This window comes from Ranitomeya variabilis, chromosome 1 (genome assembly GCF_051348905.1).
Source record: "Ranitomeya variabilis isolate aRanVar5 chromosome 1, aRanVar5.hap1, whole genome shotgun sequence".
NCBI classification, from domain to species: domain Eukaryota; kingdom Metazoa; phylum Chordata; class Amphibia; order Anura; family Dendrobatidae; genus Ranitomeya; species Ranitomeya variabilis.
In genome coordinates, this window is record NC_135232.1 from 760,728,155 (window position 1) to 760,747,410 (window position 19,256).

Here is a 19,256-nt window from a genome sequence, read left to right on the forward strand (position 1 = left end):
TAAGAGTCTCAAAAACAGCAAAGGAAGAAAATTGGAAGTATGATCCAGACACTTCCAAATGGATCATGGGGAAGGGAAAATGTTGTGACATAATCCCGCCACCTTACCTAGATCCAAAAGCCCAATCATTTGTACCATCTGGAGGAGCAGAAGGAGGAAAACAATTTCCAGCTTTGTATCCCAATCTTGGTGGGGTAGGAGGAAGGGAATGTTCACACTGTGGACAACAAAATCCAGATTGGAGGAATGATTGCCTAGCCTGTGGTGCGCCTAGACATGGCGCTGTACTTGCCCCTGTTAGGGTAGTACCAAGACCCTTTAGGGAACCTGGTGCTGACGGGGTAATGGGAACTAGATATCATCAAACTCGGCAATATTTCCCTTGGTCCCCTGCTGAAGGTATGTCTCTCTTGCATAACGCGCCAGACCCCACCCAGTTTCCAGTCAGATTTGCACAATATATACAGCAAATTATGCAGACTCACGCAGGAGTCTGGGCGGATGGAGAGGAACTATGTAGAATGAAAATGACTCCTGGTCTCTTCCAGGAATTACTGGCATATCTACAGGGACATAAGCCACAGGTAGGACAAGTAGGACAAGCAGGAGAAGGTGCCCTACAAACGATAGAATCAGGCAATCAGTTCGTAGACCACTTAATAATTTTCATGAGGCAGAAACAGAGGCAGAGAGGAACAACGGGAGTGGTGGCTCAGAAACCTGGTCAATCAGTAGATGAGTATTATCTAGGGGTAGAAAATAGCTTTAGAGATGAAGGAATAGATCTGACCACTCCAGGAATGATGAGGTTAATTACAAAAACCTTCATAGATGGATTGACTCCAAAAGTGAAGGAGAAACTTAAGGCCGCAACTCCTGATTGGAGAACCTTGGAAGATCCACACTTGGCTAGGCAAAAAGCCGTAGGGATAGAGTTGGATTTAAGAGAAAATCATAAGCCTGTCAGAATAGCGCAAGCAAACACAACAGGAGGGAGAGCAAGACACAATTTTCCTTGCCATTACTGCAAGAAGCCAGGACATTTTCAGAGAGAATGCAGGAAAAAGTTGGCAGATATAAAGTCAGGCAAATTTGTTCCCAGAAATAACCCTCCCCAAATGGACAACCAGCAGAAATCTACCATCATAGATGGTCCCATACCAGATTCAGATTGACTCGATGTGTTACAAACTTCCCTACCAGCTAGAAGACCTATGATACAGGTGAATGTGGGGGGAGAGAGATTCCATTTTTGATAGATACAGGTGCAACTTCTTCAATTTTGAATCAAGATTTTCTTCCAAACCCGGAAGATATTTCACAACAAACAACTTTTGCTGAGGGTTATGATGGGGTAATTCGAACACTGCCATATACTGTGCCCCTAGAGGTCTCATTAGGACCTAAATGTTTTGCATCCAGATTTTTGTATGCCAGAGGTGCCCCAACATGTTTGTTAGGAACTGATGTCCTAAAGAAATTAGAAGCTAACATCAATTTTAGGGAAGATGGCACAGTTATGCTGACTATCCCTGATGATGCAGAAACATTAGAACAATATGTTAGAATTCAGGCTTTTGAGGATTATACTGAAGAAAAAGAGTACACCACAGATCTAGACCTCTCAATGATCCCAGAAACACTGTGGGCACAGGGTGATACTGATGTGGGATTATTGCATATCTCTCCTGTAAAACTATCTGTGCAACCAGGAACTGTTCTCCCACAGCTCAGACAATACCCTGTGAGTGCCCAGCAGGAACTAGCGATTACAAAACAGATAGAGAAATATAGAGAGAAAGGAGTTTTGGTAGAGATACAATCACCTGCTTGCTAACACTCCTCTGTATCCAGTCAAAAAGAGAACTCTTGATAAGAGTTCTATGCCTAAATATCGTATGGTACATGATCTAAGAGAAATAAACAAAGTTCTAGATCCAATCACCCCAGTTGTACCCAATCCTCATACGTTACTATCACAAATACCAGCCAGTTCTCAAGTATTTACTGTAATAGATCTTTCAAATGCATTTTTCTCGGTTCCTTTACACCAAGATAGTTGGCATTTGTTTGCATTTACATTTAAGGGCAAACAGTTGGCGTGGACACGCCTTCCACAGGGAATGATACACTCCCCTACTCTTTATTCAAATGCCCTACAAACAGTCCTTCAGAGGTTTGAACCCGAACCACAGGTAGTAATTTTGCAGTATGTGGATGACATACTACTTTGCTGCCCAGATCTAGAAACCGCAGAAAGGTCCACTGTAAGTTTACTATGTTTTCTAGAAAAAGAAGGGTGTAAAGTGAATAGACAAAAGCTACAAACTTGTCAGACCAAAGTGGTCTTTCTAGGTCATTGCATTTCTCAAGGTAAAAAGCATCTTACACCTCAAAGAACTGAAGCAATAAGACAGATGAATGAGCCTAGAAATCATAAACAGCTACGAGCATTTTTAGGAATAGTGTCTCATTGTAGACAATGGATTATACATGCCAGTCAACTAATGCAACCACTGTATGACTGTGTAAAAAGTGAACCTTATTTGTTGACAAAAGAAGGTCAAATTTCGTTCCAACAATTAAAAGATGCCCTTGTTTCAGCTCCAGCGTTAGGGCTACCAGACTACACTAAACCATTTCAGCTTATGGCTGCAGAAGTTGATTCCCATGCTACAGGAGTTCTTACCCAGAAGCATGCAGGGAAACAAAGACCAATTGCATATCTTTCAGCCAGGTTAGATCCCGTAGCTAGAGCAGCGCCAACCTGTGTACGTGTAGTTGTTGCTGTCTCACTATTGTTGGACAAAGCATCAGAAATTGTCCTAGAGTATCCACTTACAGTTCAAACTACACATGATGTTTATGGGATATTAAACCAGGTCCAACCAAAACACATTTCCATGGCCAGACATTTGCGGCTGCAGTGTTCTTTGCTGCTCCCCTCTACTATCACATTTGCTAGGCTTCAGACTCTCAATATAGCTACACTGCTACCTCTCGAGTCTGAAGGGGGGAATAAGGACACTGATCCACACGCAAATTTTTTCCCTACAGACACACATGATTGTACAGAGCTCATTTTACAAGAAACGGTAGGCTTACCCAATGTATCCGAAACACCACTTCAAAATCCAGATTTAGAGCTGTTTATAGACGGTAGTAGGTTTGCAGATGACACAGGTAACTTCCATACAGGGTATGCAGTTGTGTCAGAATCTGAAACTCTCAAAGCAGAACCACTTCCACCGAAACAGTCTGCACAAGAAGCAGAACTAACAGCATTGATTGAAGCGCTAAAAATAGCTGAGAATCAGACAGCTAATATATACACTGATTCTAGGTATGCATATGGTATTGTGTTTGATTTTGGAGTAATCTGGAGAGCTAGAGGTTACATGACAGCGTCAGGACAACCTGTAAAACATGCTTCTTTGATCAAACAGATCTTAGAGGCTGCACAAGAAACAAAAGAAGTAGCAGTAATTAAGGTAGCTGCACATGTGAGACTCGACACTAGGGAATCTAGGGGAAATGATAGGGCTGATAAAGCAGCCAAAGCAGCAGCAGTCAAACCCTTACAACAGGTTCATACTGTAAACCCCACAGAAAATACTGAAGATAGACTGAGACAAGCACAGGAAGATGCAGGAGAAGAGGAGAGGGACAGGTGGAAAAAGGAAGGGGCAGAAGAACAAGCAGGAATTTGGAAGAAAGATGGACTAATATGTCTACCTAGAGCCTGGTACCCGATTGTAGTTGGTGGATTGCACCACCCTACGCATGTGTCTGCAAATGCAATGACACTACTGGCAAAGCAAGTCTGGTTGGCTCCAGGTTTTGGCAACTATGCAAGAGACTATTGTGCTGCATGCGCTATATGCCTGGCACATAATCCCGGACAGACAACAAAGACCCCTATGAAGCACCACGTCCGACCTCTCTACCCGTTTCAACGGTTACAGATAGACTTTATCCAGCTACCAAAAAGTAATGGGTATGAGTATGTGTTGGTGTGTGTGGACATGTTCTCGGGGTGGCCAGAGGCCTATCCAGTTCGGAAGGCTTCAGCTAAAAACACTGCTGTAAAGCTAGTTGCCGAACTGGTGCCCCGTTACGGTCTCCCTGAAGTGATCGAGTCAGATAGGGGTACTCATTTCACTGGAGAAATATTTCAAAATGTACTAAAAATGTTGGGTGTTGAAAGTCAGTTACACACTCCGTATCATCCTCAAAGTTCTGGTAAGGTGGAACGCATGAATGGAACTTTAAAATTAAAAATACAGAAAGCCATGGCTGAAACAGGAAAGCCTTGGACAAAATGCCTTTCACTGGCCCTTTACTCAATACGCAATACCCCAAGGGGTAAGACTAAACTGTCTCCAAATGAAATTTTGTTTGGCAGGACTGCCAATTTAGGATGTTATTTTCCACAGCAACTTGTGTTAAATATTGAGTCATTGACTTCTTATGTGCAAAATCTTCAGAAACAATTAACTAAGGTGCATGCACAAGTTTTTGCTTCCCTTCCAGATCCTGACAACACTGTAGGAAGTCACAAGTTGGAACCAGGTGATCAAGTCTATGTAAAAAGACACACCAGAAAGGCTCTTGAACCAAGATTTGACGGACCCTTCCAAGTCCTGTTGACAACACCTACATCAGTCAAGCTTGAAGGAAAGGCATCATGGATACATGCAAGCCATTGCAAAAAAGCAGTACAAAACTCATGATATTGATGTTAATAATGTTAACCTCAACGGAGGCGTGGGATAGACTGAATTCTCTAGCCCCTTTGAACAATAGATTCGTACAACATCATAGAAAATTAGTACATGACTTGTTAAATAATACGCAACCCCTGGCAGATTGTTGGATCTGTACCCATTCACCAGTATCAGCCACAAGTATACCTTTTCTAGCAGTTACCGTGTCAGTTGAAGAAATATTCGCTTGGCCTAATTGTTCAGACAACCTGGCCAACAACCAAACTGGTAATACTAGGCTGTGGAATACTACAATCGCCATACCAATTGTGGGATGGGTAGAATTTCCTTGGTGGCAGGGTAATCTCTCAGGGACTAGTACACATCTACAATATTTGGCCTATAAGGGTGGGGCCTGGGTACCTAGGAATAAGACTGGATTAACTAATTTAGGACAGGTCCCCACAGAAAATCTACAGCTCAGTTTCAGTACAACCGCCCCTCCCTCTGATGCTTTCAAACCTGTAGTATTGGAAAGATACATACATAATAGAAAATGGGAACATTCTGAGTTGTTCCCCCAAGGTAATGCAAGCGATTGTACAAGCAAACCGGGGAACCTGGTTTGTAATGAATCCGATGAGTATGTCAACGGAATGCATGTGTGTGGGAATCCCGCAGCCGGGTACTGTAGCCCCTTGGGACAAAAACCCTCTTGGTGTATGCTTCAGAATGTATCTAGTTTTGTGGATTTGGCTCACAGGTTGGTATTGCAGCACTCAGCTCTATGGGATCTGCCTGAGGGTACATTTTGGATATGCGGAGAAGGAGCATATAAATGGCTTCCCGTAGGTATAAAGGGTACTTGTACATTAGGACGCCTAACCCCGGCTACTTTCATAATTTCAAATAAACAAGTGAATATGCAAGCCGTGCCCAAGCACACACTGTATAAAAGAGCTGCAGATAACTCACCACGCCCCTCGGGGAGGCCACATATAGTACAAATGGGAATTCCCAACAAAATTGTTAGTACCATTTTTATTTATCCTATGTTAACACAAATGTGGGATAAATTAGTTAGAGCCACAGATTATCTAGATGATCAGATCTGGGATATATTGGATATACTAAACACTAGTATAGCTGTACAGAATCAGCTTATAATAGTCACTAACCAACATACCCTGGTATTGGATTACCTAACTGCCTCACAAGGGGGTATGTGTCAAATCATTGGACCCACCTGCTGTCATTATATAGACCCGAATAGTACTATGAGTATGACATTTAAATTAAAGGACGTACAACGACTCAGAGATCGGTATGACGAAGACAATGACCAGAATAAGGATAGCTGGTGGTCAGATACCTTTTCTTTTCTTAACCCAGCCAACTGGTTCAGAGGGATCGGTGGGTGGGTTGCTGGGATTATGCAGAGCATAATACATATAGTTATGATTATTGTAATCATATATGTATTATTCAAGATTGTGCTCAAGGGTATCTCAGTATGCACCGATAAATTTTGTGTAATAGATGCAAGAGTATAAAGTTATGTTATCCTTTAGTGATTTTAATTATTATTGCCGTACTAATTTTTGTTTTTATATTTTAGTATACTGCCGTATAAAGAAGAGAATGCGCAAATTTTTATGCAAGAATTTGTGATAGATTATAAAAGGATATGTCAAAGGGGGGAATTGTGGAGATCAGACTGAACCAAAGAATCCATCTTGTCTTCCTCCTGAGAAATCTGGTTTACAACAGGAAACTTGAGCAAACTTGACATTTCCTTTTATGGAAGTAATCACGCGCGCATTTCTCCTTGATATTGTAGCCTTTCATCCACATACCAGATGTTGTAACTTTTCACTAATATAGATTTGCTTTGTAAGTGATTGTGAAATATGAGCGCTTGTGCGCATGTCTGTAAATGCCTAACTTTTTACTATATAAAGAAGGGGCAGCGCCCAGTGAGGCAGGCGTGCTCCAGGGCTACCCCTGTTTATGAACACACAACCTTTGTGCTGCGTGTCATTTACTTGGATCCCTACATCCAGGAAGCCAGGGACGGAGAAGGACTCAACACAGGTAACATTAAATTGGGAATTATTATCACTAGTCATATTGGCTGCCATGGGATTTTCTTTTGTAAATACTGATGAAAAAAAGTCATTTAGCATATTGGCTTTTTCCTCATCCTCATCCACCATTTCACACAGACTATTTTTAAGGGGGCCAACACTATCATTTTTTAGTTTCTTACTATTTATGTAGTTAAAGAATATTTTGGGGTTATTTTTGCTCTCTCTAGCAATGAGTCTCTCTGTCTCAATCTTTGCTGCCTTGATTTGCTTTTTACATAATTTATTTAATTTTTTGTATTTATTTAATGCCTCCTCACTACCTACTTCCTTTAATTCTCTAAATGCTTTCTTTTTGTCACTTATTGCGCCCCTTACAGCTTTATTTAGCCATATTGGTTTCCTCCTATTTCTAGTATGTTTATTCCCATACGGTATATACTGTGCACAGGTCCTATCCAGGATGCTAATAAATGTCTCCCATTTTCTTTGTGTACTTTTATGTCTCAGGATATCGTCCCAGTTAATTGCGCCAAGATCCTCTCTCATCCGTTGGAAATTTGCCCTCCTGAAGTTTAGTGTCCTTGTCACCCCTCTACTACACATCTTATTAAAGGAGACATGAAAACTTATTATTTTGTGATCACTATTCCCCAAGTGACCCCCAACCCTTATATTTGATATGCGGTCTGGCCTGTTGGTTAATATTAGGTCTAGCAGTGCCCCCCTCCTTGTTGGGTCCTGAACCAGTTGTGAAAGGTAATTGTCTCTCATAGTTGTCAAAAACCGATTACCTTTACTGGAACTGCAGGTTTCTGTTCCCCAATCTATTTCAGGGTAGTTGAAGTCCCCCATAATAATGACTTCTCCTTGAGTCACAGCTTCATCTATTTGCTTTACAAGGATATTCTCCATTGCTTCCATTATTTTTGGAGATTTATAACAAACCCCTATCAGTAATTTATTATTTTTTCCCCCTCCCCTTATCTCCACCCACAGGGACTCTACATTTTCATTAGATTCACCTATATTATCACGCAGGATGGGTTTTAAGGTCGATTTTACAAACAGACACACCCCACCCCCTCGCTTATCTGTACGGTCATTTCTGAAAAGGCTATAGCCCTGCAAGTTAACAGCCCAGTCATGGCTCTCATCCAGCCATGTTTCAGATATCCCCACCATGTCATAATTATTTTCCAACAACATTAGTTCTAATTCATCCATTTTGTTGGCGAGGCTTCTGGCATTAGTATACATGCACTTGATGTTCCTCTCTGTACCTCTATTCTTTCTTAAATTACTAACTGTTCTAACCCCACCCCCCATGCCTCCGCCACCCCCAACTTCCTTATTTGTGCCCAGGTCTCTATCTGCACTATCTTCCCCTCCTATAAAATGAATACCCTCCCCCCATTCCCTAGTTTAAACACTCCTCCAACCTTCTAACCATTTTCTCCCCCAGCACAGCTGCACCTTCCCCATTGGGCACCTCATAGTCGTCCATACAGTATTATGGCCAACCACATAGTCCTCCTTACAGTATTATTGGCCCCATATAATGCTCCTCCATACAGTATTATGGGCACCTCATAGTCCTCCATACAGTATTATGGCCAGCCACATAGTCCACCATACAGTATTATTGCCCCATATAATGCTCCTTCATACAGTATTATTGGCCCCATATAATGCTCCTTCATACAGATTATGGGCACCTCATAGTCCTCCATACACTATTATGGCCAACCACATAGTCCTCCATAAAGTATTATGGGCCCCATATAATGCTCCTCCATACAGCACATCATGGGCCCCCTGCTCCTACATACAGTATTGTGGACCCATGCCTCTCCACAGTGTAATGCGCCCCAGCTCCTCCACACAGTATTATGGGACCCTGCTCCTCCATACAGTATAATGCATCCCCTCTCCTCCACACAGTATTACGGGACCCCGTTCCTCCACACAGTATTATGCCCCCCCGCTCCTCCATACAGTATTATGGGCCCCCGCTTCTCCATACAGTATTATGGGACCTTGCTCCTCCATACAGTATTATGCATCCCCGCTCCTCCATACAGTATTATGGGACCCCATTCCTCCACACAGTATTATGCCCCCCCCGCTCCTCCATACAGTATTATGGGACCCCGCTCCTCCATACAGTATTATGCCCCCTGTTCCTCCACACAGTATTATGCCCCCCCACTCCTCCACATAGTATTAAGCCCCCCGCCCCTCCATACAATATTATGCCCCCCGTGCTCCTCCATACAGTATTATGGGTCCCCCTGCTCCTTCACACAGTATTATGCCCCCCCGCTCCTCTATACAGTATCATGGGAGCCCACTCCTCCACACAGTATCATGGGACCCTGCACCCCCATACAGTATCATGCCCCCCCGCTCCTCCACAGTATTATGTGATGCCACTCCTCCACACAGTATTATTCCCCCAGCTCCTCCACACAGTGTTACGGGCCCCCCGCTCCTCCACACAGTATTACGCCACCCTGCTCCTCCACACAGTATTATGCCCCCCAGCTCCTCCATACAGTATTATGGGCCCCCCACTCCTCCACACAGTACTATGGACCCCCCGCTCCTCCACCCAGTATCACACCCCACCAGCTCCTCCACACAGTATTATGCCCCCCAGCTCCTCCATACAGTATTATGGGCCCCCGGCTCCTCCACACAGTATTATGCCCCCCAGCTCCTCCGCACAGTATTATGACCCCCACACAGTATTATGCCCCCGCACAGTATTATGCCCCACTGCACAGTATTATGCCCACCCCCCGCACAGTAGTATGCCTCCCCCCCGCTCTTCCATAAATTATTATGGGCCCCAGACATAAAGAAAAAAAGAAGTAAAATCCTCACCTCTCCTACCGCAGGTCCCGTACACTCAGCGTCTCTCCGGCTCTGCAACGCTCAGGACAGAGAGGCTGAGCGTGCAGTGATGACGTCATCGCACCCTCTGCCCTGAGACGTCGCAGAGTCAGAGGGCGCTGAAGACACTGCAGCTGCTGCCAGAATGAGGAGAGGTGAGTATTAGAAGGGGGGCCCGATGCCAGCACTGGCACCGAAGGGGGGCCCTGGTCTTGGCGGCGGTCGGCGTTGCTTGAAGATTTAAAGGGCCTGTGTCCCTTTTTTTTTTTCTTCCTCCTCGTCCTTCTCCTCCTCTCTGGGGCAGGACCCACCGAGCATTTCACCGGTGTCCCGGTGGGCCAGTCTGAACCTGGTTGTGACATACATTGGAGACACGTAGTGTTGCAGCCACGACCAGCAATGACCACAGAACCTGTGGGTTCTTTACCCGCTCCAGTCATGCAGACTAAGAGCCCACCATCAGCTGTAACAGATGCAGACATGCCTGCTATTTTAGATCCAACTTAGAGAATAAGCCCACAACTTTTGCAATCCACCGTAACATCTACTTCTGCACCTCTCTGATGGTCCAGCAGTTTGTCTGGTTCACCGTACTCTGCCCTCTCTCAGCACTGCAGCCAGCCCATGGTAACGCAGTTGTGGTCATGTAAAAGATTGTTTCCTCCTGAGCATCACAAAGCTAAGAGGTTGAACTCCACCATCTCCAATCTGTTGGCCACGAAAATGCTGCCTTTCCTCCTGGTAGATACAGATGCTTTCCAAAAGCTGATGACCTTCGCAGTCCCCAAGTACCAAATGCCCAGTGACCTTTACTTTTCTAAGAAAGCTGTACCTGCGCTACACCAGCATGTCGCAGACAACATAACCCATTCCTTGTCTAAATCTATGTATGCCAGAATGCATTTCATTACAGAAACCTCGACGAGTAAGCATGACCAAAGACATTACATCTTGCTGACTGGGCAGTGGTGACTCTGGTGGCTGTGAGGGCAGGCGCTGCTCCACAAGTCTTGGAATTCCCAAGGCTTGCAGGACAAACCTTTATATTTATAACTTCCTCCTCAATCTCCTCTAGCCAGGGCTCACCGCAATCAGGCAGTGTTAAAATTGATATGCCTTGGAGATCGCAGTCATACAGCTGAAGAATTGTGGACAGCTTACCAGGCTGAGTTTGAGCAATGCCTGTCTCCTCCGAACCTGTCTCCAGGGAAGGCCATGCCTGATAAAATTGCGAGCCTGGTGGCAGCCCTTGCATGGCTCACGTCCTCAACTTGGTGGTAAAGCGTTTTTTTCTGCCACTATCCTGGCCTGAGTGAGCTACTCCAGAAAGCATGTAAGCTGTGTGCTCATTTCCATTCATCGCACCCCTTAGGTCATCGACTTGCATCGATACAGAAGTCTTTGTCCAAGCCAATTAACAGGTTGATATGCTATGTATCTACAAGGAGGAATTCCACTGCACACATGTTGCAGTGACTGCAGCAGCAGTATCAAGCTCTGACACAGTATGCCAGGTTGTAAAGCCTGGGGCAATGCAGGAAAGCCAGAGACGGAAGACAGTCAAACAGGTCAGAGGACAAGCCAAGTCAAATACCAAGGGGTCCCAACACGGGGAGCGAGTACTACAATGGGCGAAGTCACAGGGGAACACAGGAATGGGACCTAGGTAAATGGGCAGAGGACAAATCAGGGTATATTGGGGTCAGCTGCTCTAGCCAGAGACAGGAACTATAACGGACACTGCTTGCAGGTAACAGCGGACTGAAATAGCCAGACAGATCCCAAAACGAGGCAGAGAATATTAACTCCCACATGACCATCCCAGGGAGAGAATAATCAGAAACAAACCCCGGACTGTATCATGACACTGTGCTGTGATCCTGGAAAACAGAAATACAAGGCAATTGAACACTGATGTTTGCTGATATGCTAATCTCACGTTGTCCAGGCCAGCCAACTTGTTGACTTGCAAAACAGAGGAGTAAAATCTATGTAAACAGATTACTGGAAATGGGACCCACTGGTCACCTGGCTCCGTGGAGATGTTTGGAGAAGCCAGGATGTGACCCTCTGATTGGCTGGCCTTGTACCTCAATGGACTGTCAGCTTCCTAAGCTTGTCATTACCTCCTCTCTTTGCATGCCACAGGTGGGGTAGTCAGGCATGGAAGCTCTGAAGTCACAGCTGCTCTTATTCCGGTGAGTCAGCGGAAGGGTGAGACTCTGCAATTTTGCCCCTTTGGTATTTTTCTGTGACTTTTCTATGTGTTATTTGTCTCTTTTATTAAATAAAGTATTGCAACACTGTTTTACCCTCACCCTGTGTTCTCTGGGTAGTATTACGCCCACAATGAAAGGAGAGCAGGAGTTTGGTGGGATTTGCTCTGGTCCATGCGGTTTAAGCTAGAAGACCTGCGCACCCATGCCTTCACAGAGGCCTGTTATATGACCCTGTATGGAACATTATATAGGGCTCATTATACTGTATGGAGCATTATATGGGGCTTATTATACAGTATTGGGCACTATGTGGTGCCCATTATACTATATGGAGGACTACAAATGTTTCTCACTAAATTAGAATATCATCTAAAAGTTAATTTATTTCAGTTCTTCAATACGAAAAGTGAAACTCATATATTATATAGAGTCATTGCAAACCCAGTGATCTATTTCAAGTGTTTATTTCTCTTTAAATTGATGATTATAGCTTACAACCACTGAAAACCCAAAAGTCATTAACTCACTAAATTGGAAAAATTAACAAAAAACAGGTGCAAAGGCTTCCTTAGCATTTAAAAAGGTCCCTTATTCTGTATCAGTAGGCTCCGCAATCATGGGGAAGACTGCTGACTTGACAGATGTCCAGAAGACAGTCATTGACACACTCCACAAGGAGGGTAAGCCACAAAAGGTCATTGCTAAAGAAGCTGGATTTTCACAGAGTGCTGTATCTAAGCATATTAATGGAAAGTTGAGTGGAAGGAAAAAGTATGGTAGAAAAAGTTGCACAACCAGGATAACCGCAGCCTTGAAAGGATTGTTAAGAAAAGGTCATTCAAAAATTTGGGGGAGATTCACTAGGAGTGGACTGCTGCTGGAGTCATTGCTTCAAGAGCCACCACACACAGAGGTATCCAGGACATGGGCTACAAGTGTTGAATTCCTTGTGTCAAGTCGCTCATGACCAATAGACAACGCCAAAAGAGTCTTACCTCTGCCAAGGAGAAAAAGAACTGAATTGTTGCTCAGTAGTCCAAGGTGTTATTTTCAGATGTGAATAAATTTAGAATTTTATTTCGAAATCAAGGTCCCAGACAGTCCAAGCTGCTTGAGGTCTAGTGTGAAGTTTCCACAATCAGTGATGGTTTGGGGAAATATAGGTGTAGTACAATGCCAAAGATTTCACTTATTTCTTACATTACATGATAAATAAACACTTGAAATAGATTGTTTTGCTTGTAATGACTCTATATAATATATAAGCTTCACTTTTTTCATTGAAGAACTGAAATAAATTAACTTTTTGATGATATTCTAATTTTGTGAGAAGCACTTGTATATGTGTATCTGTGTGAATGTGTGTGTTTATCTGTATGCATTTATGCATGTGTCTATGTGTGTATGTATGTATGTAGCAAAAGTTTGGACACACCTTCTCATTTAAAGATTTTTCTGTATTTTCATGACTATGAAAATTGTACATTCACACTGAAGGCATCAAAACTATGAATTAACACATGTGGAATTATATACTTAACAAAAAAGTGTGAAACAACTGAAAATATGTCTTATATTCTAGGTTCTTCAAAGTAGCCACCTTTTGCTTTGATGACTGCTTTGCACACTCTTGGCATTCTCTTGATGAGCTTCAAGAGGTAGGTAGTCACGGGAAATGGTTTTCACTACACAGGTGTGCCCTGTCAGGTTTAATAAATGGCATTTATTGCCTTATAAAAGGGGTTGGGACCATCAGTTGTGTTGTGCAGAAGCTTGGTGGATACACAGCTGATAGTCCTACTGAATAGACTGTTAGAATTTGTATTACGGCAAGAAAAAAGCAGCTAAGTAAAGAAAAACGAGAGGCCATCATTACTTTAAGAAATGAAGGTCAGTCAGTCCGAAAAATTGGGAAAACTTTGAAAGTGTCCCCAAGTGCAGTGGCAAAAACCATCAAGCGCTACAAAGAAACAGGCTCACATGAGGAATGCCCCAGGAAAGGAAGACCAAGAGTCACCTCTTCTTCTGGGGATAAGTTTATCCGAGTCACCAGCATCAGAAATCGCAGTTTAACAGCAGCTCAGATTAGAGACCAGGTCAATGCCACACAGAGTTCTAGCAGCAGACACATCTCTACAACAACTGTTAAGAGGAGACTTTGTGCAGCAGGCCTTCGTGGTAAAATAGCTGCTAAGAAACCACTGCTAAGGACAGGCAACAAGCAGAAGAGACTTGTTTGGGCTAAAGAACACAAGGAATGGACATTAGACCAGTGGAAATCTGTGCATTATATGGGGCTTATTATACAGTATTGGGCACTATGTGGTGCCCATTATACTATATGGAGGACTACAAATGTTTCTCACTAAATTAGAATATCATCAAAAAGTTAATTTATTTCAGTTCTTCAATACGAAAAGTGAAACTCATATATTATATAGAGTCATTGCAAACCCAGTGATCTATTTCAAGTGTTTATTTCTCTTTAAATTGATGATTATAGCTTACAACCACTGAAAACCCAAAAGTCATTAACTCACTAAATTGGAATAATTAACAAAAAACAGGTGCAAAGGCTTCCTTAGCATTTAAAAAGGTCCCTTAGTCTGTATCAGTAGGCTCCGCAATCATGGGGAAGACTGCTGACTTGACAGATGTCCAGAAGACAGTCATTGACACACTCCACAAGGAGGGTAAGCCACAAAAGGTCATTGCTAAAGAAGCTGGATTTTCACAGAGTGCTGTATCTAAGCATATTAATGGAAAGTTGAGTGGAAGGAAAAAGTATGGTAGAAAAAGTTGTGATGCTTTGGTCTGATGAGTCCAAATTTGAGATCTTTGGTTCCAACCAATGTGTCTTTGTGCGATGCAGAAAAGGTGAACGGATGGACTCTACATGCCTGGTTCCCACTGTGAAGCATGGAGGAGGAGGTGTGATGGTGTGGGGGTGCTTTGCTGGTGACACTGTTGGGGATTTATTCAAAACTGAAGGCATACTGAACAAGCATGGCAACCACAGCATCTTGCAGCGGCACGCTATTCCATCCGGTTTGCGTTTAGTTGGACCATCATTTATTTTTCAACAGGACAATGACCCCAAAAAACACCTCCAGGCTGTGTAAGGGCTATTTGCCCAAAAAGGAGAGTGATGGGGTGCTACGCCAGATGACCTGGCCTCCACAGTCACCAGACCTGAATCCAATTGAGATGGTTTGGGGTGAGCTGGACCGCAGAGTGAAGGCAAAAGGGCCAACAAGTGCTAAGCATCTCTTCAAGATTGTTGGAAGACCATTTCCGGTGACTACCTCTTGAAGCTCATCAAAAGAATGCCAAGAGTGTGCCAAGCAGTCATCAAAGCAAAAGGTGGCTACTTTGAAGAACCTAGAATATAAGACATATTTTCAGTTGTTTCACATTTTTTGTTAAGTATATAATTCCACATGTGTTAATTCATAGTTTTGAAGCCTTCAGTGTGAATGTACAATTTTCATAGTCATGAAAATACAGAAAAATCTTTAAATGAGAAGGTGTGTCCAAATTTTTGGTCTGTACTGTATGTGTTTATGCATGTACACATGTAATAATAATAATAATCTTTATATTTAACTTCACACACCAGATTAGCATCGCTGTCCCTGATGGGGCTCACAATCAAAATTCTCTATCCGTATGTTTTTGGAATGTGGCATGAAACCCACGCAAATACGGGGAGAACACACAAACTTCTTGCAGATGTTGTCCTTGGTGGGGTTTGAACCCAGTACTCCAGCGCTGCAGTGCTAACCACTAAGCCACCGTGCTGCCCTACCACATGTGGTCAGTAACCCTCGTTTAATGACAGAAAAACCCACAATGGTCACAGAAATAACTTGAATCTGACAAAAGTAATAATGAATAAAAGATCTATCAAAATTAACAAATGAAAGTCAGATATTAATTTCAACCATGCATGTATGCGTCGTTCGACGCACGTCGCAATGCGTCGTTATGTAGAAAAAACAAGTTGCCCGCAGGATGCGTTTTTTCTCCATAGACTTTCATTAGCGACGCATTGCGACGGAGTGCCACACAACGCAACCATCGTGCGACGGTTGCGTCGTGTTTTGGCAGACCGTCGGAACAAAAAAAGTTACAACAAACGTTTTTTTGCGCGTCGTGTCCGCCATTTTCAACTGCGCATGCGCGGCCGAAACTCCGCCCCCTCCTCCCCGGACCTTACAATGGGGCATCGGAAGCGTCGTAAGACTGCTTCCGCAGCCCACGTCGGGCATTACTTTCACAATGCGTGTCGGCACTTTGGGCCGACGCATAGCGACGGCCCCGTGCCGACGCTAGTGTGAAAGAAGCTTAAGAGACTACATACTGTGAGAAAGAAAGAGCTGCAAAGTGAGGGATGTCTGATTGTCTCAGAGCACAACATCTCATTGGCTGTGAATACACAGTATAGTTCCTAGATTAAACCACCAAGATCCTGTCTTCTGAACAAGCATGGAGAGAAATAATGTGCATTTATAGAAACCAGTGGAGCAAAGCAATACATCAATGCACCTATATAGTTGCTTAAGGGAAACATTGGGTTTTTGAATTACAAAAATGTGCAGAATTGAAAAGTGAGAACTCATTTATTTCTCTTTAATTATTTGTCTACAACTATTTGGAGGCAAAACAAGTACTATTTCTCCATTTGTTGTGTTACATTTAGAAAAAGAGATCTTAACTGCATAAAATATACATATTGTCCCATTCCAGTAATTTTCTTTAGCTGCCTTATTATGGTCAAGCATTTTCCAGAACTTCAGATTTAGTAATATGTCTATAGTTCAGTCTCTTTTAAGAAAGGACTTTCACTTGGCTGCTAAGACCTAGATGTTAGCTGCATACATGCAATGGCACCTGCAGTTTTATAGAAATATTTTATTTTCTGGAGGCAATTGAACAATTTGCTCAAACCCCCACTCCCCCTTCCCCCCACACACAGCCTACATACATACACACAGGTACATTATATATATATGTGTGTGTGTATGTTCTATTCCGTGCACATAAGCATTACAGCTACTCAATACACATTTTCTTTTCTGTTGCACAGGACATACAGAATAAGTACACACCAACCATTCTGAGTTCACTTACCTATGTAAAAGTTAGTCACTGTTCTCATCTGTTTGTGCTTGGAAATGACATAAATAACCAAGGAGTTTCCAACAAGCCCCACTAGCATGAGCATAGCAAAGAAGAGGGGTACAAGCCAGGCATCCACCAGCTGGGGTGGTTTAGGGGGTTCACTCAGTTCCTCTGAGATGTTGGCACATGGGTAGAGCAGAGTCTCCAAGCAAGAGTCATTAAATAACAGGGCAGAATAGTTCTCCATCAGAGCGCTAGTAGAGAAGTCCTGCTGCATGTTAGGCAGTGTTATATGCCAAATGCTGGAATGATGAACGATGGTATGAGGATAAAAAGCCAGTCCCCAGCAGGCTGCAGCCCCTGAGTCTTATTGCCCTGCTTCCTGGGATTGCCACTTGTCTGTTGACTTGAAGCAGACTGATCGCAGATTCACTGGAGTAAGAAATTACCAGCTCTGGTGGGTTCTCAGCCCCCAAGAACAGCAGATTTTTCACTCTTGCCTACATGAGATGCAGGAAAGGAGGAGCAGCACGTAGGTGCTGTAGTTAGGAGCTGTCCTTTCAGCACCACAGCAATGAGCTCAGACCTACAGCATACACTGGGAAATACAACTCCCACTCTCTTGTAGACAACCCTGCAGCTGCACATTAACATTTTCTGCACCTCTTTGCCAAAAACATTGTAGCTGGACATGTCATTGACTTAATAAGACTATTCCATATTCTGCAGTCCACACCAGAATTGCCTGAGTCCATTGTTTGAGTGTAGGCACAGTGCTACAGTAGCACATTCCTATATATTGCCTATATGTCTGTATTTAGCAACTAGCTATTGTATTTTTAATAGATGATAGAGTTTTCAGTTGTAAATACTATACTATAATCCGGTACATATTGGGAAATTATATAGGTACTAGATGGTGGCCAGATTCTAACGCATCGGGTATTCGAGAATATTCTGACTGACAGAATGTGTTCAGTGAATGTGATTGAACTATGTCGCACTCGGACTGACTGAATGTGTTCACTAAACGTGAGTGACCTATGTCGCACTGTGACTGACGTGAGTGAACTACGTCACACTGTGACTGACAGAACTTGTTCAGTAATCATGAGTGAACTATGTCGCACTGTGACTGACAGAACTTGTTCAGTAACCATGACTGAACTACGTGGCACTGTGACTGACAGAACTTGTTCAGTAAACGTGACTGAACTGCGCCTGTCGCTGATTGGTCACGGGCGGCTGGCGCGACCAATCAGCGACGCGGGATTTCCATTACAGAAAAACAGACAGAATTAGACGATTATATAGACTAGATGGTGGCCCGATCCTAATGCATCGGGTATTCTAGAATATGTATGTAGTTTATTTATGAAGATTTGAGAATAATGCAATGAATACACAGGATTCGGCTGGCCGGGCGCCACCAATTGGCGAAGCGTGGTTCAAATCCCGCACCAATTCGCAGCCGGACTGCGCCTATCGCTGATTGTTTGCGGCCGGCTGGCCACGACCAATCAGTGAAGCCAGGGCCAGCTGCAGGTTTTTGAGGGCCCTGGGCAAAAGAGTCTCACAGCCACGTAGCATATAACATAGTCCACGTAGTATATAGCACAGCCACATAGTATATAGCACAGCCACGTAGTATATAGCACAGCTACATAGTATACAGCACAGCCACGTAGTATATTGCACATCCACATAGTATATAGCAGCCATGTAGTATATAGCACAGCCACATAGTATATAGCAGCCATGTAGTATATAGCACAGCAATGTAGTATATAGCACAGGCACGTAGTATATAGCACAGCCCACACAGTATATAACACAGCCACGTAGTATATAGCACAGCCACATAGTATATTGCACAGCCACGTAGTATATAGCACAGGCACGTAGTATATAGCACAGCTACATAGTTATAGTTATGCCGCGGTGTAACGCAGTCAGTTTAACGGACTGCTAAAACGCTATGTGGGTGCTAACTGGAGGGGAGTATGGAGGGGGCACTGACTAGAGGGGAGTAGGGAGGGGACAATTCACGGACAGACTGTGCCTGTTGCTCATTGGTCGCGCCCAGTCGGCCGCGACCAATCAGCGATGTGGGATTTCCGTGACAGAGAAACAGACAGACAGACAGACAAACAGACAGACAGAAGTGGACGTTAGACGATTATATAGATAGATTATTTCCTCATGTAAAGAATTGTGTCACA

At 43.5% G+C, this 19,256-nt stretch overlaps 1 protein-coding gene across 1 annotated transcript in view; it reads right to left on the minus strand.

Annotated features, from left to right (window-relative positions):
• Window positions 1-17,562, minus strand: part of KISS1R (KISS1 receptor) — a 341,875-nt gene extending 324,313 nt beyond the window's left edge. The window contains exon 1 of the mRNA XM_077253499.1: window positions 17,044-17,562. Coding sequence (XP_077109614.1) covers window positions 17,044-17,311 — 268 coding nt within the window. The 5' untranslated portion in view covers window positions 17,312-17,562. The remainder of the gene's footprint in view (window positions 1-17,043) is intronic.
• Window positions 17,563-19,256: the final 1,694 nt, after the last annotated feature.